Here is a 20,973-nt window from a genome sequence, read left to right as displayed (position 1 = left end):
TGATGTCAAAAATCGGTGACTGCAGCACAGAACATCACAATATTTACCAGTCTCCTCCGTCGTTGAGTTTTTCTTGTGCGACGGAGGAGTTCTGCACCACGACTGGACAGGGCGCTTATTTGGATAGCGAGATGATGCACCTCTGTTTTTCCCGCATCTGTTTTGAAAGCATCGTCACGTGGGTACGCCTACGTCGTTACCAAAGTAACCCATGCAGATAGGTTGGTTATGTCTGAACACGCAAATCTGATTTGATCACTTGCAATTAATAGTGCGGACAGTCTGCCTGAAAAAATCAGATTTGCCTGCAGTCTGAACATAGTCTTAGTGACACCAGTACCTCATTTGGTAGCACCAGTGAGGGGTGGGGGTCTGTTGCCTATAAACGATAAAGACTGAATCTAATAATAAAAGTGTCATTATTGTTATAGTGTTGTCAAAAATACCAGTAATTAGGTACCAAGTCAATACTAAAATAAAAAAGATGTAACAATACCAGTGTTTCTGCAGTACCGGTAGTACCAAGCACCAACTCTACCCTGTACTAGTGCGCAGTATGACTGACACACGACAGCTTTACAATGCTCACAGGCTTATTTTGAATGTGTGCTCTGTTACTCCTTGTACATTTGAAATTGACAATTAATCAAATTAAAATCGTGACATGTCCTAGTGTGATTTATTAAACCGCTAAAGGCTGTAATCTTACTGTGGACGAGCTGCGTACTTTAAATAAATCCGACCGCTCATCCACTAGAAACTCCACAGACATTGAGAAATATTCACATTATAGGAGATGACAGAGCAGAGCACTTATCCATTGTGAACCACACAGCACATGTAAAATATATATTTATGTAATTAAAATCACAGCATTTGCGCTTTAATCTCAGCTTTATTTATATCGCATTTAAAACAACAGAGTTGACTTCACAGTAATAAAATTTAAAACATATTTCAAAATGACCACATACACAAACACCAGTAATCTAAAATACAGACACTCCAAAACTATGTCCTACATTTCATTTGTCAGACTCAAAGGCCAGTGTAAAGAGATGAGTTTTCTGACGTGACTTAACCTTTGTTCGACCTTTGGGACATTTTTGTCTTTTTCATTTTTGTTTTTTCGATAATTTTGCCAAAGGTGTGTATTTTTGGGGGAATTTTGATATTTCAACCTCAGTTCCTAAAATACATCTATAATACACTGTGAACACAAAATAGTTACACTCAGGACCTTCAGGACAAAATTGTCCCCATTGAAACCCATTAAAACGGCAATATTTGATCCCAGTGCCATTAAAGCATAAAATCATGAATTCTATGGTATTATGCTTTCATTCTGGAGCCCTGGCTTCAAAATTTTAAATTGTAATATTTTCCACCAGATGGTGCCATTTTTCTCATGTTTAGCCTATGGAGCAAATACATGCTTTTTTCCTATTTTCTGTTTGCTGTATTATAGAGCACTGCAGGCCAATTGAATAAATGATGCAGCTAAAATTGTGTGTGTGTTGGTATGGATGTCAGAGTGTGTTTTGTATGTGTGTATTGAGAAATGTGTGTGTGTGTGTGTGTGTGTGTGTGTGTGTGTGTGTAAAAAACAACAGTGGCATTATGTAAACAAACATTTAAAGGGTTAAAATCCTGAAAATGAATGAATATTTGGTAGTTATGATCAGGACTGATGTTGGTTAAAAAAATCTAAGTCAGTGAAAGCATTAGAAGAGAACAGATTTTACGCAGAAGGAAAACTAGCTTTGTCCATAATTCACAAAATTCCAAGCTTTAAAGCGCTTTATTCTATTTTGCATTTGCCCTTATTAAAATGCACCATAGTTTTTAAATAGTTTTAACAGTGTTATTTGTAACAAGACCATGTTAACCACAAGGAAGCATGGATCTTCATTACCAAAGTTAGATGTAACATGATTTCTATAAAACAAACTATGGCATTTTTGTAATTGAAAACAATACCCTAAACACTTAAAAACTATAAATACAAAATCTAAACATTTATAAACTGCCATATCTGTAGCAAAAATGAATGATATTCCCTCGCTTCCCTAATGTAGCAAGCTAGAGTAGTAGAATAATATTTATTATAAATAGATTTTTGCTCTCTTGATAAGAGTTAACCTCAAGGTTAAAGTGTTGGGTAGTTTTTGCCCTTAGCTGGATAAACTGGAAAAATGTACGCATTTACCAGGAAACCAGGAAAAATAAAAACAAGGAAGTAAATAGGCCTAAAGCAAGTCGTCATGTTTCTTTGGAAGAACATGAATGTACAAATATCTGTGAGTGCACACACAAAGAGCATATTCATTTCTTTGAATGTGCAAGAAACTAGGAAAAATATTGTTAGTGATATAAACAAGCGTTCAAGTGTGTGCCACATGTCTGTCTGTCAACAAAGCATTAAACTGTCTCGAGTTTGGAGTGTGAGACTGATTTTCTTGTACTTTGCAGGATCCCATGAGACCATGTGTCCTGGATGTTGCCCAAATAGCCATAGACGGCAACAGAGCAGAACACAACCAATTTTTTTTTGTCATGACACCGATTTATTGTGTTAAATAGACTAAACAATTTCTCGAAGTCTGAAGACAGTAGACTTCAGTATTTTGCTAGGTCAGAAATCTATGTAGTTTAAAACTATTCAGTTTTTATTATTAGAATTTCTGATAAAGTTTTACATTTATATTCATTTCACTTTCAGAGCAGTTAATTTCTTACCAAAGTGGCTAGCTTGAACTGACTGATGTGAACCTAGTGGACCAAAACAATATTTTTATTAGCCATCCTCCTCCATAAACCTCTGATATTGCCTTGTAAATACAGACAGGATTGATTCCCACGGAGGTGTGGCTCCTACACCGGTTCTTTACTGTAAACAGTGTCTGTTGTGAGTCATTAGGAGGTTCCGTTGTCTTTTGGAAGGCTGGGTTGCTTTCAGTCACCTGTGCCTCACAGCTTATTAGCTTAACAGGCATCGTCACAGCTGCATGACTTGTGATGGAACTATTCTGATGCTTTTTCCACTAGAAACAGTTGAATGTTGTCCCATATTGATCAGTAGTTAATGTAACAAAACATTCATTATAAAATGCTCTCTGTGCAGCTCATAGAAATAGTGATGTATGTCTATACTAATGTCTTTCTCATCTCTCTGTTCACCTGCACCAGTCTTTGGAACAGGACCAGATGTCCCTACAGCGGATGAAGAAAATTGTAAAGGCCATCCACAACACTGGACTCAGTGAGTGCCATTGCATTATCATTTGATTCTTTGTGTTTCTTGTTTAAGATATAGATGTTATGAACCCATACATGGCAATTAAACAATGTACATAAGAAAGATACACAGAAAGATTTATTCTGGGAGTTTGGGGCAAAATATGAAGTGGGTTTTTGGAAGTCTTTAGAACGTCTGGTTCTCTGTAGCTCTGTATAGACCTTGAGACTGCTTAGGTCAGACCTTTCATCCATTACATCACACCCTGATCTTTGCATGGTCATGATGCAGCACAACTGTCCATATTTATTTTACATTTATTTTAACCAAAAAATTAAATAATATGCAAATAAAAGGGAGAACTGGTAACCATTTCCCAGATTCCCAGTTTGTTGTGAGATTTAACATTTCCCTGACAAAAATTTGCTGTGAGGGCTCTCTCTCTCTTTCTCTGTCAGACAAATGAAAGATAACAGAAAGTGGGGCCCAGGCTTGCAGTGACATCAGAGCCACTGAGCTCAAATAAAAAGCAGATTGTGTGTATGTGTGCTTTTCCTGTTTTTGACAGAGTCAGAGTGTGAAAAAAAAAGAGTCATTGAAACTTTCTCCATTCTCTTTTTATAACCCAAGAGTTCTCCTGAATGTTATAGACCTAAACACAGACATGCACAGTTCACAATTTTATTGCCTTCAAGCTCGGGTTTACTTTGTTTTTTGCTGCTGTTCTGTCTCGCACACGGTCGAGCCTTTTAAAGTATACTCTTTTGACACATGCACACAATGTCTGCTCTGTGAAGTGCAGTCAACGGCAGGCACATGCGCAGATGATGCGCACAGACAAGGACTGTCTGTGCTGACTGTGCTGATGAAGAAATTTGCGTCACGCACACTGTGTGCAAGAAGGACTGGCACTTGGGAAACCGAAGTATACTTTGGCCTTTTGTCTGTTTATCCTGCATGATGCAATTAGCCACTGGTTTGACCTCTGTTAGCAATTTGGCTGTAAGTTGTGGTCTCACTCAGACCATTACACTGAAACTTATCGCAAAATCACATCTGGACTCTCTTACCATATATAAACCAGTGTCTTTACAATACACTGAAACATCAAGGGGGATATCTGTTTAGATCTATTCTTCCTCTCTTAAATGAGAAAGTGCACCGCAAACCTGGCTAGTACACAATTTATGATGTTTTGTTGTGCTTACAAAAGTACTGACTGGAATGATCATGATTTCTGGGAAATGTGTCTCAGATCTGCCAGCTTCTCATTTCTGACGCCGCTTGCCCTGTTTCTCAATTCTGTAAGTCACTGTTCAGTTAAACGCAAAGGAGACCACATATATTTTATCATTGTTTCCCCCATCCTGCATGCTCTCTATTCCTTTTTCTCTTTTAACCAAAATCAGATGCTTCATTCCGGTAACTCTACTAGTGAGGGGCCTCAATTTCTTGCCCCTGTGAGAGGGAGCTTGGTCCAGGATTGAGCAAGCTCTTATCTGAACCTGATAAAATCACCACGCTCTCTGATTCACCTCTTTTCTCCATCCTCATCCTTCCATAAAGTGAGCTGCGGTTTGTACCTATTGCAAATGCTGTTATGTGGTTCAGAGATTGTAAACCTTTACCTCTGTACAGCATCAAGCAGATTTATTTCTTCAGAGTGTCCAACAATATCTTTACTCATCCTGGTGGAAACAAACATGTAATCAAACAAGATTCTAGCTGGCAGTGTTTGAGTCCAGATTCTGTGGAGATTTTAGGTCAGAAAAATCTGCTTTTTTATTAATTGTGCTTGCTATGACAAGCATCACTACTATTGCTCACGGTTTGAGTTAGGGGTTCCCTAAAAGAGTTAAACTACATAACAGGTAATAAACATTGCCACAGACATGAATAATATGTCAAATAACATGGCTTGTTTAGTAGAGATGTGCAAAAAATTGCTTAGATTTTGAGTCTCTCTCTCTTTTGACTCTTTACATTCATTTAATTGTACATCAGTTTCTTATTTGTCTTTTTAATGAATGGATCTGCTGCCTAGGTTATTTAGAGAGCTGTATATTAAGTCTGTGTGTCTGTCTGTGTGCATCTCCCTGTAACCTAACAATGACACAGTTTAAAAGAGATCTGTTGGCAGTGGACTGAATGTTCCTGAAGACATGCTCACACTAACACAGATGTGGCTGAGGCTTTCAAAGGTTGAACTTGGGCTGAATTTTGGGCGTCGGGCAAGCTGCGATCGCTGTGGTTTTATGAACCTGTGGACACACCTGCCTGTGATCCAAGTGGAACCCCAGATACCTAACTTCCACCCACCCAATTGCACAATTCTTTGGGTTGGCCGTGAGTCCCGCCTGTCGCAGCGCTCTCAGGACAGCCTTCAGATGTTGCATATGCCTCCAGTCATTACTATAAATGATGATATCGTCTAGATATGCAGCGGCATATACTGGATGTGGTCTGAGGATCTTGTCCATGAGGCGCTGAAAGTGGACAGGGCTCCGAACATACCGAACAGAAGCGTCACGAATTGGTGTAATCCGAACGGTGTGGAAAAAGCAGTTTTTTCTCGGGATATTGGAGTTAAAGGGATCTGCCAATAACCCTTTGTTAAGTCCAGTGTCGAGTAAAATTGAGCCGCGCCCAACCGACCGAGTAACTCATCAATTTGCGGCATTGGATAAGCGTCAAATTTGGACACCACGTTCACTTTCCGGTAGTCAACACAGAACCAGACCGAGTCTTCGCTCTTCAATACCAGAACTACTGGGCTGGCCCAATCGCTGTGCGACTCTTGTATTACGCCCATTTCAAGCATTGCCTCTAATTCTTCCTGAACAATCTTTTTCTTGTGTTCAGGAAGACGATAGGGGTGGCTACGAACCACCACCCCCGGAGTGGTCTCAATATGGTGCTCTATAAGGTTCGAGTGACCGGGAAGGGTTGGAAACACGTCTGCGAATTCCGCTTGCAACCGGGCAATGTCTGTAAGCTGCGACAGTGAGAGGTGATCTCCACAAGGGGTGAATGAATTTGGTTTGAGAGTTACCTCTGGCCCGAGCTCCGCCCTTTCCGGAACTACCGTCGCCAAGGCTGCAGGTACCGCCTGCCTCCATGGTTTGAGGAGGTTGAGGTGGTAGATTTGACATGCCCCTCCCTTATCCGTTCGCCCAACCTCATAATCGAGATCGCCAACTCGTCGTGTGACCTCAAAGGGTCCTTGCCACTTGGTGAGTAATTTGGAGCTCGAAGTTGGCAGCAATACAAGTACTTTATCTCCCTGTTTGAATTCGTGTAGTCGAGTGCCCCTGTCGTGCAGTCGGCATTGACATTCTTGCGCTTGGAGCAAATTCTCCTGTGTTACCTTCCCCAAAGTGTGGAGTTTTGCTCTAAGGTCAAGAACGTATTGAATTTGTTTTTTGCTATTCGAAGGTCCTTCCTCCCAAGCTTCCCATATGACATCGAGCGCACCACGCGGCCGACGCCCATACAGTAGCTCAAATGGGGAAAACCCTGTGGAGGCTTGCGGGACCTCTCGTACTTCTAACAACAGGGGTTCGAGCCACTTATCCCAATTTTTATCGTCTTTGTGTACGAATTTACGAATCATGTTTTTCACGGTCTTATTAAATCGTTCGACCAACCCGTCGGTTTGCGGGTGATAAACAGTGGTCCAAATAGATTTAATGCCTAATAATTCATACAGTTCGCATCGTGTACGTGACATGAATGTTGTGCCTTGATCAGTGGGGATTTCCTTTGGAACCCCCGTTCAGGAGATAATTTTGAAGAGTGCCTCCACAACACTACATGCTGAGATGTTGCATAGAGGCACTGCTTCCGGATATCATGTTGCATAGTCCACCAGAACTAATACAAAGCGATGGCCACATGCAGTCCGCACTAATGGCCCGACGAGGTCCATGATCGAGGATTCTCTCGAAGGGGACCTCGATCAACGGCAGAGGGTGCAATGGCACTTTTGGGGTGGCCGGTGGATTTACCAACTGACTGACACTGGGGCAACGACCCACCCGTTGCTGGATGGCCTTCTTTAGATGTTGGTAGTCAAGGAGGCTGGAGGCGGGAAGTTGTTGTACCGCAAGCTGCGCCTCCCTGGAGAGTAGGGGCCTCCAAAGTCGGGTTTTCGGCACCACTGTGAAAGTGGGCAATGGAGGAGTCAGGAGACAGTGAACATTTGAGTATTTATTTTCTTCACCCACTTTAGATCAAACAAAAGAAACTGCTCCCAGTGGTCAACTCAAACAGGGCTTTTAATATCTCCTCAAACTATGCAGTCTCTGCTTTTCACTGCCAGTCATTCAAACACAACTGCTCTTAGCCAGTCTCTGTCTCCCACTCTGATGCTCTGGCATGCCTTATCAGGTCTCCCTCCACCATCGCTATAATGAGAGACAGGTTTTAGAATAATTACAGCCCAGGTGACGAGCCTTACTGCTTTCCCTTCTTCCGCAGACGGACACATGGCCACAGCCCCATGCCACAACAAGACAGTAAAAAATACAGGGAACTGTTGAGGAGAGAGATGAGAAGGAAACAGGCGAGGACTTGAAAGCATCATGGCTCTGATATGTAGACCGTTTAAATGAGACTCTGCTGCACACTAGTCTATTATTGTAGTAACATGATGGCACGTAACAACAAAATGAACTGTGATTGGTCGTTTACATCTCTCAGACGCCCTTCACATGCAAGCAGGCAATTTTCTGCACCCTCATGGCCTTAAGAAAGCAATTGGCCAAACGGGATAATTAAAAAATTCAGAATATCGGCCGATTTATTGGCTCTCTGCGATATATCGGTCGACCATTAATTGTAAGTGCCACACTGTAACCCAGATTTTTGCTTTTTTAAAGATAAGGAGGGATGAGACAAAATTATTTGTTGTATTAATCAACATTATTATTAACATTATGTATTGAACCTGGAATATAAGTCCATGAACACAATCTCTTTCAAGGCTCATTTGGATTTCACCAACCATCTCTGGAACAGTTCGGGTATCAAACATATCATTGAATAAATTAACAATACAAATTAAAACTGTGTCTTACAGTGTCTACAGATGCCTATGGAAGCGAGAAAAACTGTTTCCAGATCAGGGAAGGCAGGTTCTCAGAGTGTTTTGCCCCTGTGAATAAAGTGGAGTATTATTCGAGCCAGACTGACTCACTGGATAACACTGTTGATTGAAGTCCACAGAAGAGGAAGTGACTGCTAGATGTTCGATTAACCAACTCTTGAAAAATCCCCCTAATTTTTCTGAATGTGATGCTAAATTCTGGCACATATGTGAACCTCTTTTTTCCCCCTTCTCCACTCTTGAAAGATAAAACTAACACCATATCCTGCAAGTCCATTAATTAAAGAACTGATTTTACATTGAAAAGATTATTTTTAGGTCCAAACGTATGGCATCAGAATTATATCAGCAGATCTTGAATTTGAAAAATCCACCGAATTCATGATCTTGAAAAAAGACTGAGTGTAATTTGATGTTATCTAAACATTTTGCTGTTAATTTTAAATATTTGAAAATATTTTGTTTGAATTTACCTAACAAAAAATTCAGGTTGTGAAATTCAGGTCTCAATATTCAGGATGTTGAATATGGGTTGAGAAATTCAGGTGACAAAATTTGAGGATGACATCCGGGAATTCAAGGAAGAGCAAACGAGTGTCGGTTTAATCCATCTCTCTCTCGGATCAATTGCAAAGCGATGGAAACAGCTCAAAAGTAATTTTAAACAACTGTGACAACAACATTGTAAAACACAAAAAGGTGTATTTTAGGGATACTTATTACACCTGGCTAACAGCAAGTTTCATCAAGAACCTTATTTCATAATCATATGGGCAAAGGACATTTACCAGTGGAAATTAATAATCAAACTACCTAATTTTAAATGCAAGTCTGCAAAAAAATTATAAAAAAAACATCACATTTTAGCAGTCGAGAAGTATAAAGAGATATTTCTATATTTATCTGGTTGATAAATGGTATATAAATGCGCTGGCGTGGAGGACTAAAACACTGAACTGGTAAGCGGAAGGTTGTTGGTTCAGTCCCCACAGCCACCACCATTGTGTCCTTGAGCAAGGCACTTAACTCCAGGTTGCTCCATGGGGATTGTCCCTGTAATAAGGGCACTGTAAGTTGCTTTGGATAAAAGCGTCTGCCAAATGCGTAAATGTAAATATATATAGTCTGATCAGCTGTAACATTAAACCCACCTGCTCATGCCACCAAAACAGTGGCAACCTGCAACTCAGAATAGCATTCTGAGATGATATTCTTCTCACCACAATTGTACAGAGCGGTTATCTGAGTTACCATAGACTTTGTTGGTTCGAACCAGTTTGGCCATTCTCTGTTGACTTCTCTCATCAATAAGGCATTTCCATCCACAGAACTGCCGCTCACTGGAAGTTTTTTGTTTTTGGCACCATTCGGAGTAAATTGATTCATTCCCTCGGAAAGCCCAGCATGTGTTCCTACAGATCATCATTTGTGAAGATGGTATGTCTTTGCTGCTTTGGCTCTGATCTGAATATACCTGTTTATTTTAAAACCATGGAGCTGAGAACTCTCTGATCTGTGGTGTTTTTGGTGTTTTTGCCAGGAGCTCACTGTGCTTCAGCTGCTTTCATTGTCACTCCTCAGTATCTCAAAATCCTGTTTTCCTTTATTCATTTGTTTATGTACTGAGGGGTTTACAAGTTTTAAAAGAGAGTTAAAAGTTGGCACAGTTAAATGTACAGTGTGTACAATTGGGTTATATAACAGTTTCTGATCTATTTTGTATCCTGATTTATTTTCTGGAGAATTTGGGAATAGCTTTGCATTTGAAATGTTTATATATGTTTTCTATGGATTGTTTGCTCAATGGCTAGATTGTCTTGATGTTCATTTATCTGATGTTGTGTTCTCAGATCACGTGGAGAATAAGGAGCAGTACATTGAGGTTCTGGAGAACCTGGGGAACAGTCACCTGACACAGGACAACGAGATCTCCACAGGCTTCCTGAACCTTGCCGTCTTCACACGAGAGATCACTGCGCTCTTCAAAAACCTGGTGAGCAGGATGCTATCCTGTACTAAAGCTGCGAACTTTGAAAAAGCCAATTATTCGGCAGATACTTAGCTGATAATGGCACCTGCTAACAAAACTTGTAGTTCCCTGCTGTGTCAGTTCCAAAAACTACTAATGTCCTTATCAATGGATAATGCTGTTTCTGTTTTTAAATATTTTGTGTGAATTTTGAGTAAATTGTGTAGTTTTTTTATTGATTTCAGAAATTTTGTGAACATCTCATTTGCTTTCATTAAATTCTATATCTGCATCACATCAGCTGAACTGGAGTGCGTTTCCTGTACAACGAGGTAACTCACTGCTTAACCACCGAAGTGCGATGCGTCGTTGGAGAAATGACTTAACTATTCACAACTATGTGTTGTACATCCATCGTTTGAACCACATTGGTTCAACAATATAGAGCAGTCGTTATTACTTGTTAATGAAGTTACGCTGGGGGCGGAGTAATAACTTCCATGATTTAAATTATAATAGCTCATTTACATTTACATGTTCGGAACGCTTCTTTCTGCAAAACCCTGGATTTAGTCATTTTCTTAAATGCATGTAAATGTGGTAAAAGTCTTGACAAAAATTAAAAGGTATATATGGAATGAAAGATATAGAAGCCTCTGCGAAGTCAAATGATGTCCACATTGCAGACTTACAAGGAACTATGCTTCCAACCACAAGATAAAGAGCTGTAGTTCCAAACTCACAACTGTGCGATGCTGTTTGCAAACGTTCATTGTAACTATGGTTTCGGGAACACCAAATCATTGAACTATGTTGGCAAGTATGGAACTTGCGACCATATTTGGCTAACGATGCTTTTGGGAAACCACCCCTGGTCTCTGCAGGATCTTAAATCTGCAATTTAGGGAGCATTTTAGGGGGCATTCACACCCAATATGTTTTTGTGTTTGTCTGCCCTGTTTCTTTTTTTTAAATTGTTTTTCTATGCAAACGTGCTTGACGGACGTCTTTGACTGTTGCTTGCACTGCTTTGTTTTTTTTAGCATCTCGTGTAGGAGCACTGCATTTTTTAGACACTGTGACAAGTTAATAGAACTTCAACTTTTAAAAAGGCATTTTGAGACACCTGCATTCTGTTCCATTTGTTGCGCTGCATCTAGCTTTTTCAGTGCAAGAAAGAGTTCAGTCTGAACAGCCCCTTACCGGTGCAGTATAAAGCACAGTGATGCGTTACTTGTATAATTCAAGGCCAATGTGACGATTTTATCACCTTCAGTCAAGATTTAACCAAGCGCTGCTCTAGCTTTCAGTACTGTTCAGAAAGCACCTTTGGGTGTGTGTCTGTGAGGCTTTTCTTCTTAAAAATGCATGAATAAGAAGCAGATTTACAGCTGTACAAATTACTCAGGGGATTTGGAGGGGTAGTGTTTGTGTGTGTCTGCATGGGTTCAACAGCTGCAGGCGAGGGCCCCTCAAACCACAGCACCCGAAACCCTCCCACTGATAGTTTCCACGGTGATAGTAATTTATTCCAGATCTAAGAGCATGAGTGGACTGGACCTAACCACGGGCTGTCACTCAAAAGATCACCAGGGACAGGAACCTCAGCTTAAAAAATACATCAGTAACTCGGCTAAGAAAATAAACTCAGTTTGATTTAGCGCCCTTGTGCTGGAGGCCATGACTTTCCCTCAGAGAGAGACAAATTTTTCATATTCATGAAGATTTATACGTAACACGTCCTTTTCACTTGTTTGAACAGTAAAAGTTTATAAATCCATATTCAGCACCATAAGTAGATCACTCTCTAATGATGTTTTTTATTTTTTTTATTTATTTTTTTTTAAATCAACCTTTTCTCCCCAATTTGGAATGCACTCTAAGTCCTCGTGGTGGCGTAGTGACTCATTTCAATCTGGGTGGCGGAGGATGAATCTCAGTTGCCTCCGCATCTGAGACCCTCAGTCCGCGCATCTTATCACGTGGCTTACCGAACGCATTACCGCGGAGACATAGCGCTTGTGGAGGCTTCATGCTATTCTTCGCAGCATCCACGCACAACTCATCACATGCCCCAATGAGAGCGAGAACCACACATTATAGTGACCACGAGGAGGTTACCCCATGTGACTGTAACCTCCCTAGAAACCGGGCCAATTTGGTTGCTTAGGAGACCTGTCTGGAATCACTCAGCACGCCCTAGATTCGAACTTGCGACTGCAGGTGTGGTAGTCAGCGTCTTTACTTGCTGAGCTACCCAGGCCCCCTAATGATGTTAAATTTACACACAAATTTGTACTGAGGTTAGTGGATGTCTAAGTGTAAATATGTGTTTGCTTGAGTTTAAATGTCTTTTTTAGTGATCGACCTAAAGTTGTTCCATATGATACCAGTGTCATTATCTAAGTAGCAGGATGGCCAATGGCCGATATAGTGTTATCCAAATCATTTAAGTGAATCGGTTGTTTCAGGACAGTGCTTGCAAATGAAACTGTTAAAATTAACAATTCACTTACATTTGGAGTTGGGAACTTCAATTCATTTTAGTTATTCGGTTTCTTCGGACGGTTCATGTAAATTAACTAATTCACATAGATGATTCACAAAGTCACTTAAAAGGACAGCCTGGACTCATGAAATATACGTGAACATGACAAAATTTATGCTATTCAAAATGTACATGCTGTAGATCAATTTTGGCAGGTGTCCAGTAAAATGTCCAGCTGGGGGCGCCAAAAGCAAGTAAAATGGTGTTGTGTTCAGATGCGGTTTTAAGGGAAATTTTAGATATTTCTTTTAAAAACATACCTCCCTTACCTAAAACGTTTGACTGAACTTAACCAATAGTGTTTAAAAATATAAATGAAATGTTTAAAAAAGACATCCTTACCAAATCAACGCCTAAACTTAACCATTAGTGTTTTAAAATATATATGATAAGTTAAAAAAGACTTCCTTACCTTATCAGTGCCTAAATATAACCATTAGTGTTTTAAAATGTAGAAGCGAAATGAAAAAGCATATTTTCTGTAGCATGCATCTTGTGCTGTTTTTATGACTGTTATGTCATGTGTCAGCTTGAGTTCATGGCTGGACTTGAACCATGGACCTCCGACTCTTAAGTTGGGCACCCTATCAGGTGAGCTACCACGCAAGCTATTTAATTTGGAATAAATGTATATATTTAGGTGAGTTTGTAATACAAGCATTAAAATGCATTTTTTTTTCAAAAGATGTGTTTGAGGAAAAGTGTGTGGATATCATAAAATAGCAAAGTCTGAGTAATAGAGAGAAATATAAGTATTTATAAAGTCATAATCAGCCATTAAAGTCATGATTTGTGTGAAAATGAATAAAACACAGTTGTTCTAGCACCTCTAGTGTTCATTTCTCCTGGAAACTGCAGGTAATTGTATCTGTAGGCACGTATAACAAGCAAAAATTTATATAGAGTCATATTTTCTGTCTGAGACCAGGTTGCAAAAGGGCTTTGCCAGAAGTCACTGTCTTATGATATTAGGTACTTTAGTACGATGGTAGACCTTATTCACGCCTGCGGCATCTTTGATTTTTAATGGGTATGACAATGAGGCTGTGAGGGATAAGCCCTGTTCACACCGCTAGTGACAAAAAATTATAGAACGAGCGGGGGCCGCTAGTGGAGGCAGCCTCACACAAGAGTCCACTTGGGGGATAGATGGATAATAAAAATAGGCTGAAGACTGAAGACAGTGGTGGTTGCGGCCACATGGAAATGAGCTCTGAGAGAGCTGAGAAGTGCTGGACAGATCGTTATGCCCGAACGCGGGGGTTTCCCCAGACGGAGGCATGAATCCTAGCTGCCCATACCTACCTTAAGTCTCCCTCCAGGCTTGGTTGGTTCGACGTATGTGCCTGTGTGGCAGGCGGGTGAACCGCGAGGGAAGGGGCATGGCAGCAGCTCAAGCAAGCGGGCCTATCCCACGATCGAACGGGAGCCCTCACTGCATTCGACCGTGGGAGTCATCCCGAGCTTTGAACAGGGAAAGCCCACGATACAAATAAACATGGAAGCTCACTCGGTTTTCGGATGGGAGAACCCTCTCTGCGGTTCGAACGGGAGAGCCCTTGATGGGATTGCGCTGGAGAAGTCTGTCACGCCCGAGCGCAGGGGCCTCCCTTGCGATCGGGCAACATTACCCCGAGTGGAGGCATGTATCCTAGCCGCTCAAAAGTATGACCTAAGCTTCTCCTCCGGACAATGGGGGGCCCTCACGGCATTCAAATGGGGGAGTCCTCACTGCACTTCGAACGGGGGAGCCCACGATGCAAATAAACTTGAGTTAGCTTGTACTGCATTCGAGCGGGAGAACCCCCACTGCGATTCGAACGGCAGAGCCCTTGAGTGCTTAAGGCGGGCCCATCCTGCGTTGTGGGGGCTTCCTGACTGGCCGGCGTGGACCCCTTCTGCGTCCGAACGGTGGGGCCGGCCTATTGGAAAGACAAGGATGAAGCAAGCGTCCTCCTGACCCCGAATGTGAATATTTGTGATTAGTTAATTAGGGCTTGATGTGTTTGTGCAGATGTAGCTGAGATATGCGTTGGATGACCAGTGACCTAGTAATCGTATTTGGTGCTCACGCAGGCCTTTGTGGGATGCTGTGGTTGCGGCGCTTATGCGAAAGTAATGGCTTGAGTATGGCTTATCTGAAATTCTGGAATTGAGCAGGCCGAATTTGAGGTGTTTTTGGAACCAGAATCGGGATGCTGCTTGATTTTTTTTTATTGTCCACAAAGAGGGGATATAGAGGGTTTTTGGTTTGGGATTCTCTGTAATGTAGATATTGTGCTAGCGATTGGAAGGGCTGGATAGGAGTAGGAAGGTTGAAAATGAAAATTTGGTCTGTTTCGCTTTGTTTGATGAAGTATCTGATTGTGTCGTTGTCTAGGATATAGAGGTCCAAAACATTGGGATGGATTTTTTGGTCAAATTTTGTCATGGTGGTGAGTTCGGAGCAATGGAGGCAGCCGAAGAAAGCAAGGATGAACATGGCGTCTTGGCTTTTTGAGGTGTTTCGAGAAATGTAGCCCTGATGGAGAGTGTTTAGGCAACAAGTTAGTAGATCGATTGTCAGTGGTTGTCTGGTATCGATTCTGGTGGGTTTGGATTTGTGAAAGCCCTTGACGAGGAGTGAGATCTGGGGATGGCTCTTTGTGGGGGAATTTTTTCAAAAAATTTAATTTGTGGAAGAAATGGATGACACTTAGGTACCCTTTAATAGTAACGGGCAGAGGTTTTTGGTTTTGTTGAGGTGTGAGGCGAAGGAGGATACAAAGAGGAGATAAAAAATGGGAAATGGCAGATTGTAATTTAGGTGGAAATCTTTGAACCATTTCCAAGATATCTGATATGTTTGTAGGGTTCGGGTGGAATGGCTTGAAGAATGGAGTCCTGGGGGGGGCATGGAGAAGGAGTCTGAGAGGGTGATTTCTAGGAATTTCAGTTCTGAACGGGGAGGAACTGGGCTTGGTGTCGGGTTCGTTTCTGGGGACGAGGCTCTGGATCTCTGAAAGAAACATGAGGAAGAGTCAGCAATGTGTTTTTTTGAGCCTGGAATGTATTCTGCTTTAATTATGGTTAGCTGAGGAGGGATTTGGGATGGAGTTTGCTTGCGGAGGCAGCCTCGTGCAGGGAACGGTTCCAGAGTAGGAGAGATTAAAATGGTAGAAGGGAGGAGGGTAAAGTGAAGAGGGGAATGGGTCTGGAGCGGGGTTCTCCAGTGGAGGCAGCCTCACGTGGGAATCCGCTTTAGTGGCCTATGGATAGGAAGGGGTAGAGGGATGGATTTTGGCAAAGAGAATAGGTTGCGTGGAAAAACTGAGGCATTGTCAGGATACGTGCTTGCATGTGCGTTTGTGATACGAACGGGCTGAATCCTCGGGCGTGGGACCACACAGCATTCAATGGGAGAGCATACGATTCATGTGAGAATGTTTATGCTGAATTTTATTGAGCTCGCACGAAGCTGTAAGCAACTGGATCTGCAGGCATGGGCCCATGCAGCATACGACGGCTGGATGAATGGGATGAATTTTTGAGCACGGACTCACACTGCGTTTAACAGGAAGGGCCCATGTTTTCGTATTAAAAGTTTATGCTGCAAAATAAGCAAGAACTCTGCATTACGAATGGGTTGAGCATGGCATTTGACGTGAGGGCGTATAGTAGGCGAATGTTCGAATGAAACTGATTGATGTGGAGATGCAGGCCTATGGTGAACTGTTTAGGGAAGACCTGAAACAGCCTGATTGTTGTCATTTGCTAGGTGGGCAATGATTCTTTTGGTATGAGTGGCATAATATGGGTTAAGGAGCCATGGAGGCTGAGACGCATGGTTTGAAAGACGTGTCGCGGTTGTGGCATTTGAACATTTGTGGCGTTTGGACAGCGCATGTGCGCTGTTTGCAGCCTAGTGGGAGTTTGTCGTATGGCCCTTAAGATGCCACAGTTGCAGCGCTTGAACAGCGTATTTGCGCTGTTTGCAGTGTAATAGGAGGTTTGGTCACACGACCCAAAAGATGCCGCATTTGCAATAAATTCTACTGGAAAAACTGAAATATTGGAGTATAAGCAAGGTGCCAAGCTGAATCCATGCCGTTACTTTAAACTTGGGTGGAGCGAAAAATTATGACAGATTGTTGAAGGCTTTTAAAATCATGCAGTAATTAAGTTGTATGGTCAAGCTTGTAAATAAAAGTTTGTAATCCAATGATTTGGGCAAAAGTAGAGAAGACTGTCTGTAAAATAAAATGCTAGATTGATTTTACCTGCATGAATTGTTTGTCCTGGCGGGAGGAGGGAAAGTCATGTTATAGTGTAGAGATGAGTGGAAGTTTGTAGAAGCACTTGCTTTGTGTAATCAGGGATGTGCGGTGAGGCGAACTCGAATGCTGAGAGGAGGCAAGACACATTTGCAGAATGATTATGAATGAGTTGGAATGCGGTGCATTATCCACCTCTTGCAGAGCTGAATTCGGCTCGTGTCCGTTCGGACAGAGGCTGTGTATAACTGCAGTGAGCTGTGGAATGGTCAGAGCGGGTGCTGCGCGGCAGCGAGCTCGCACTAAAATGTCTGCACTCGTTTGAAAATAAGTTGTCAGAGTATCGGCTGATTGGAAGGAGTTTGCTGTTGTATGATTGCCCCAGTTTTCCGAATGGGATAAATCGCACTCCGAAGGGCACTTTGAAGGGAGAACAATTGTGGTATTCATGTTAGAAGATGACAAACAGAATCACTGAATGGATCACGCCCTTAACTAGCTGCGCGGCGAGGTAATGAGGCTGACAGGAATCACCTGTGCAGGAGAACCAGATTGAAATGCTGGGGAGCGTTGGAATGATGATTTAATTAAATTGTTAATCTTTTGTTTCCCTCGCATTCAAATGAAGCTGTAATAGAGCTCAGGTGGCATGAAGCTGGAGCATCGCCCGTTCACGGAGGCAGGCTTATGCGATGGACTGCTTAGATAAGAGAACATATGAGCTGTCGTAGAGAGTTGTTTGACATGCATACAGTGCCGAAGCAGATAAACTGCTTCAGCAAATAGAGTATAGAAAGAAAGACAGAGTAAAAATATAACACTTAATGTGGTAGTGGTCAATACTGCAAAAACAAATGAGCTGCTGTGGCAGCTTCTGTTGAATAACAAGATTGTTTGGATGGAAGAGCTGTTCTGATGAAGGCGAATGCTTTGCAGTGAAGTTACATCTGATGATCTGAGTCACTTGCTTGGGTCTGTTCGTGGGTAATGGGCGGGGCTGAATGTCAGAAGATTTGATGCCATGTAGATGTAAGCAGCTGTTTATGTCCTATTATGTATTTTTCAGCTGTCGTTCGAGCTGCCGACCTTTTTTCCGGTCGGGAGAGATTGCGTAGAAATCGTTGGTGCTCGTGTGGTCTTGGCTCGCATCGTGTGAGAGGAATTACGAGCGGAGCCGAGCGGCTTACGAGCAGGTCACTACCTCCCGATAATTTTAAAAATTGTCTAAAAAATTTGGGAGCTGACGGCTTGTATTTGTGAGGTGTGTGCGGTTGACTGAGCCGATTTGGCGATCTACCTGAAGTTGACCAATATTTGTATGTGCATTTTGAAATTGCGCATACAAAATCTTGAGTAGAAACGCTTAATATGGAAATAAACTTTCAAAATTCGCATACAATTTAATGTGCTAGGAGGAGGTGGATTTTCTAGAGTTTTGCATTAGTTAAAATGTGCATTAAGGTGATAGAAACAGTTTATTCGCAAAACTATGACATGTTTTGACCATTCGTGCACGTGTTATGAGTGTCCGATAGCTTGATGTGACTAGCCCAACAAAAGATAAGACCTTGGCACACAAGTCTTCAAACATAGCCCTTGAGATTCTGAACTGTTTAACCCACAACTGTTCTCACAATCAGCCAGAACAGTTTTGAGCGCGGGCGCTCCCAGGTAGGCGGAGACTGGTCTCGTATTGGCAACGCAGCAATTTCAGCCCTCATAATATCAGTTATTACACTTATTCTGCACGGTTTCCTGGCACCATTTAATAAACGGGTACAAATTCTCCAATTCTGCAAATAAAACTCTCCCCAAAGCAAGGAGGTAATTCAGCTACTCCATTATAACAAGGCGGCTCCCTCAAGATAATGCGCATGAAGTAGTGGATGGAAACGTGCAACGATTCATATTTTTTTTTTGTTGAATTTTTAGAAATGCGCTTAAAAGTTTTTAATCATTTTGATGGAAACCCAGCTACTGATCTTGTCTCTGAAAGTGCATGTGGATATTGAATATCTACTAGAACTCTTGGGAAATGTCACCCTTAGTTTTAATGAGCCCATATTATGCTAATTTACAGGTTTATTTTATATAAAATCAATAAAAAATAGTTGATCACAAAAAAATTTACAGGTTCATGATTTTATTTTCTACTAGAATAGGTTTACATGCTTTAATGTTAATAAAACAAAATGTTTTTCATACTGTAAATTTCTGCTAAACCTATTTTCATCCTCTGGCTCAAACGCTCTGATTTAGGGGCGGTTTACACAACAACGTTTTCAACTAAAAATGGAAAACTTTTTATGCGTTTTGGCTGTTCGTTTACACAACAACGGCTTTTTGGGGCCTGAAAACGCAAACTTTTGAAAACAGGTTTCAAAGTGCAAGTTTTTGAAAACGATGCCGTTATCATCTCCTTGTAAACATACAAAAATGCGAATTTGTGAAAACGATGACGTGATGCGCACACGTATTACGTGTTATATAAAGAACGATGGATTGATAGGCATCAAATTGAGATGTATAATTATCAATATGAATACTGGTGTCTGTGCAAATAACAATAATCAACAATTTATTCATTTGGAGTGTTTTGTACGGAGTGTGAACATTGTACAGTAGGCAGAACCTGGAATTTGAAAATCTTGAAATGTATGTATGGATTCAGATGGGAAAAACGTATTTGTATTTTAAATGTTATTTATTTACCTTTACCCTGCAATTTATTCACCCACCGCTTATGTATATAGCCTATAGACAGAGATGTGATGCCATGTACAGTATTCAATGATATGCTTAGAATATGAAAACATGAGGCAGTGAAAATGCATGTTAGATCCAGTGTACACAAGACCTCTCTCTCTGTCAGAAGATATCCATAGACAGAACTCTGATTTGATATCCAAAACCAGTCAACATCAACAGCTTATGTTAACTCACTCTCCTACCAGCCCAAGAGTCAGCAGGGGGAATACAGAAGGCGGCAAGAGACGCAGTGATGGTAAAAATGAGCAGAGTTTATTGAATAATCTTGAGAGTTCAGTCTATAGGCATGCGTGCGAGTACTTCAAAACAATGCGCGAGACATTCAAAACTACAATGGCGGACTACAGGACTGTGTTTTTGCTGCTCGAGATCTTGAGTTTATTGATGCTTCTCCAGCAAAGTAATTGTAGTAATAAAGCAACCTCATCGTCCATCCAGACAAAATTGCTCGATGCTTTTGCCACCTTCATTGTTTGTATTCACCGCACTGTGGAAGAATGCTTATCTGCGTAGGCGCGTAGTGTTTCTTTACAAAGTGACATCGCCAACTACTGGCCTGGCATGCATAATACAGCATTTTTAGTCATTTTTGTGGATCCATGTGAACGGGGATCGTTTTGACAGCGTTGTCGTCTGTACGTGAAACTTTTCAAAAACGCTAAGGAAAACCTTTTCTGTTTTTAGTACATCGTTGACGTGTAAACGTACCCTTAGGTCCTGTCTCTTTAAAGCCCTCCTTTCCGAAAAGCCCAGTCTGCTCTGATTGGTCAGCTGGCCTAGTCTGTTGTGATTGGTCAACCACGTAGAGCGTGTGTCTGAAATGTAACGGCCCTTACCATAACCAAGTTTTGCTGTACCAGCTCTAGCCCGAGTCCAATAATGAAAGTTTGGAAGAACAAGCTGATCGACCCAAACCACCTTCACAAGCATGACTTGAGCAGGATGTATCACAGTGGTAAGTTTTAATTTAGTAGCTTTCTTACAAGTACTTTGATTATTGTGAACCTAACAAAGCTTCAAGTAAAAGACACGTAGTGCATCTACGTTAGTCATCTTTTGCTGGAATGGGTGTAGCTGAACTTTTTTTGC

At 41.5% G+C, this 20,973-nt stretch overlaps 1 protein-coding gene across 4 annotated transcripts in view; it reads left to right on the top strand.

Moving 5' to 3' along the window:
• Positions 1-20,973, top strand: part of LOC127411420 (arf-GAP with SH3 domain, ANK repeat and PH domain-containing protein 1-like) — a 50,551-nt gene that overhangs the window by 5,731 nt on the left and 23,847 nt on the right. For all 4 annotated transcript variants that reach the window (XM_051646970.1, XM_051646969.1, XM_051646968.1 and 1 more), the window contains exons 2-3: positions 3,190-3,262; positions 10,196-10,338. In XM_051646970.1, coding sequence (XP_051502930.1) covers positions 3,190-3,262; positions 10,196-10,338 — 216 coding nt within the window. The remainder of the gene's footprint in view (positions 1-3,189; positions 3,263-10,195; positions 10,339-20,973) is intronic.

The sequence above is a fragment of the Myxocyprinus asiaticus genome, chromosome 20, assembly GCF_019703515.2.
Source record: "Myxocyprinus asiaticus isolate MX2 ecotype Aquarium Trade chromosome 20, UBuf_Myxa_2, whole genome shotgun sequence".
Lineage (NCBI taxonomy): Eukaryota > Metazoa > Chordata > Actinopteri > Cypriniformes > Catostomidae > Myxocyprinus > Myxocyprinus asiaticus.
Note: the sequence above shows the minus strand (reverse complement) of the source record. Positions and strands in the feature narration are given on the sequence as shown.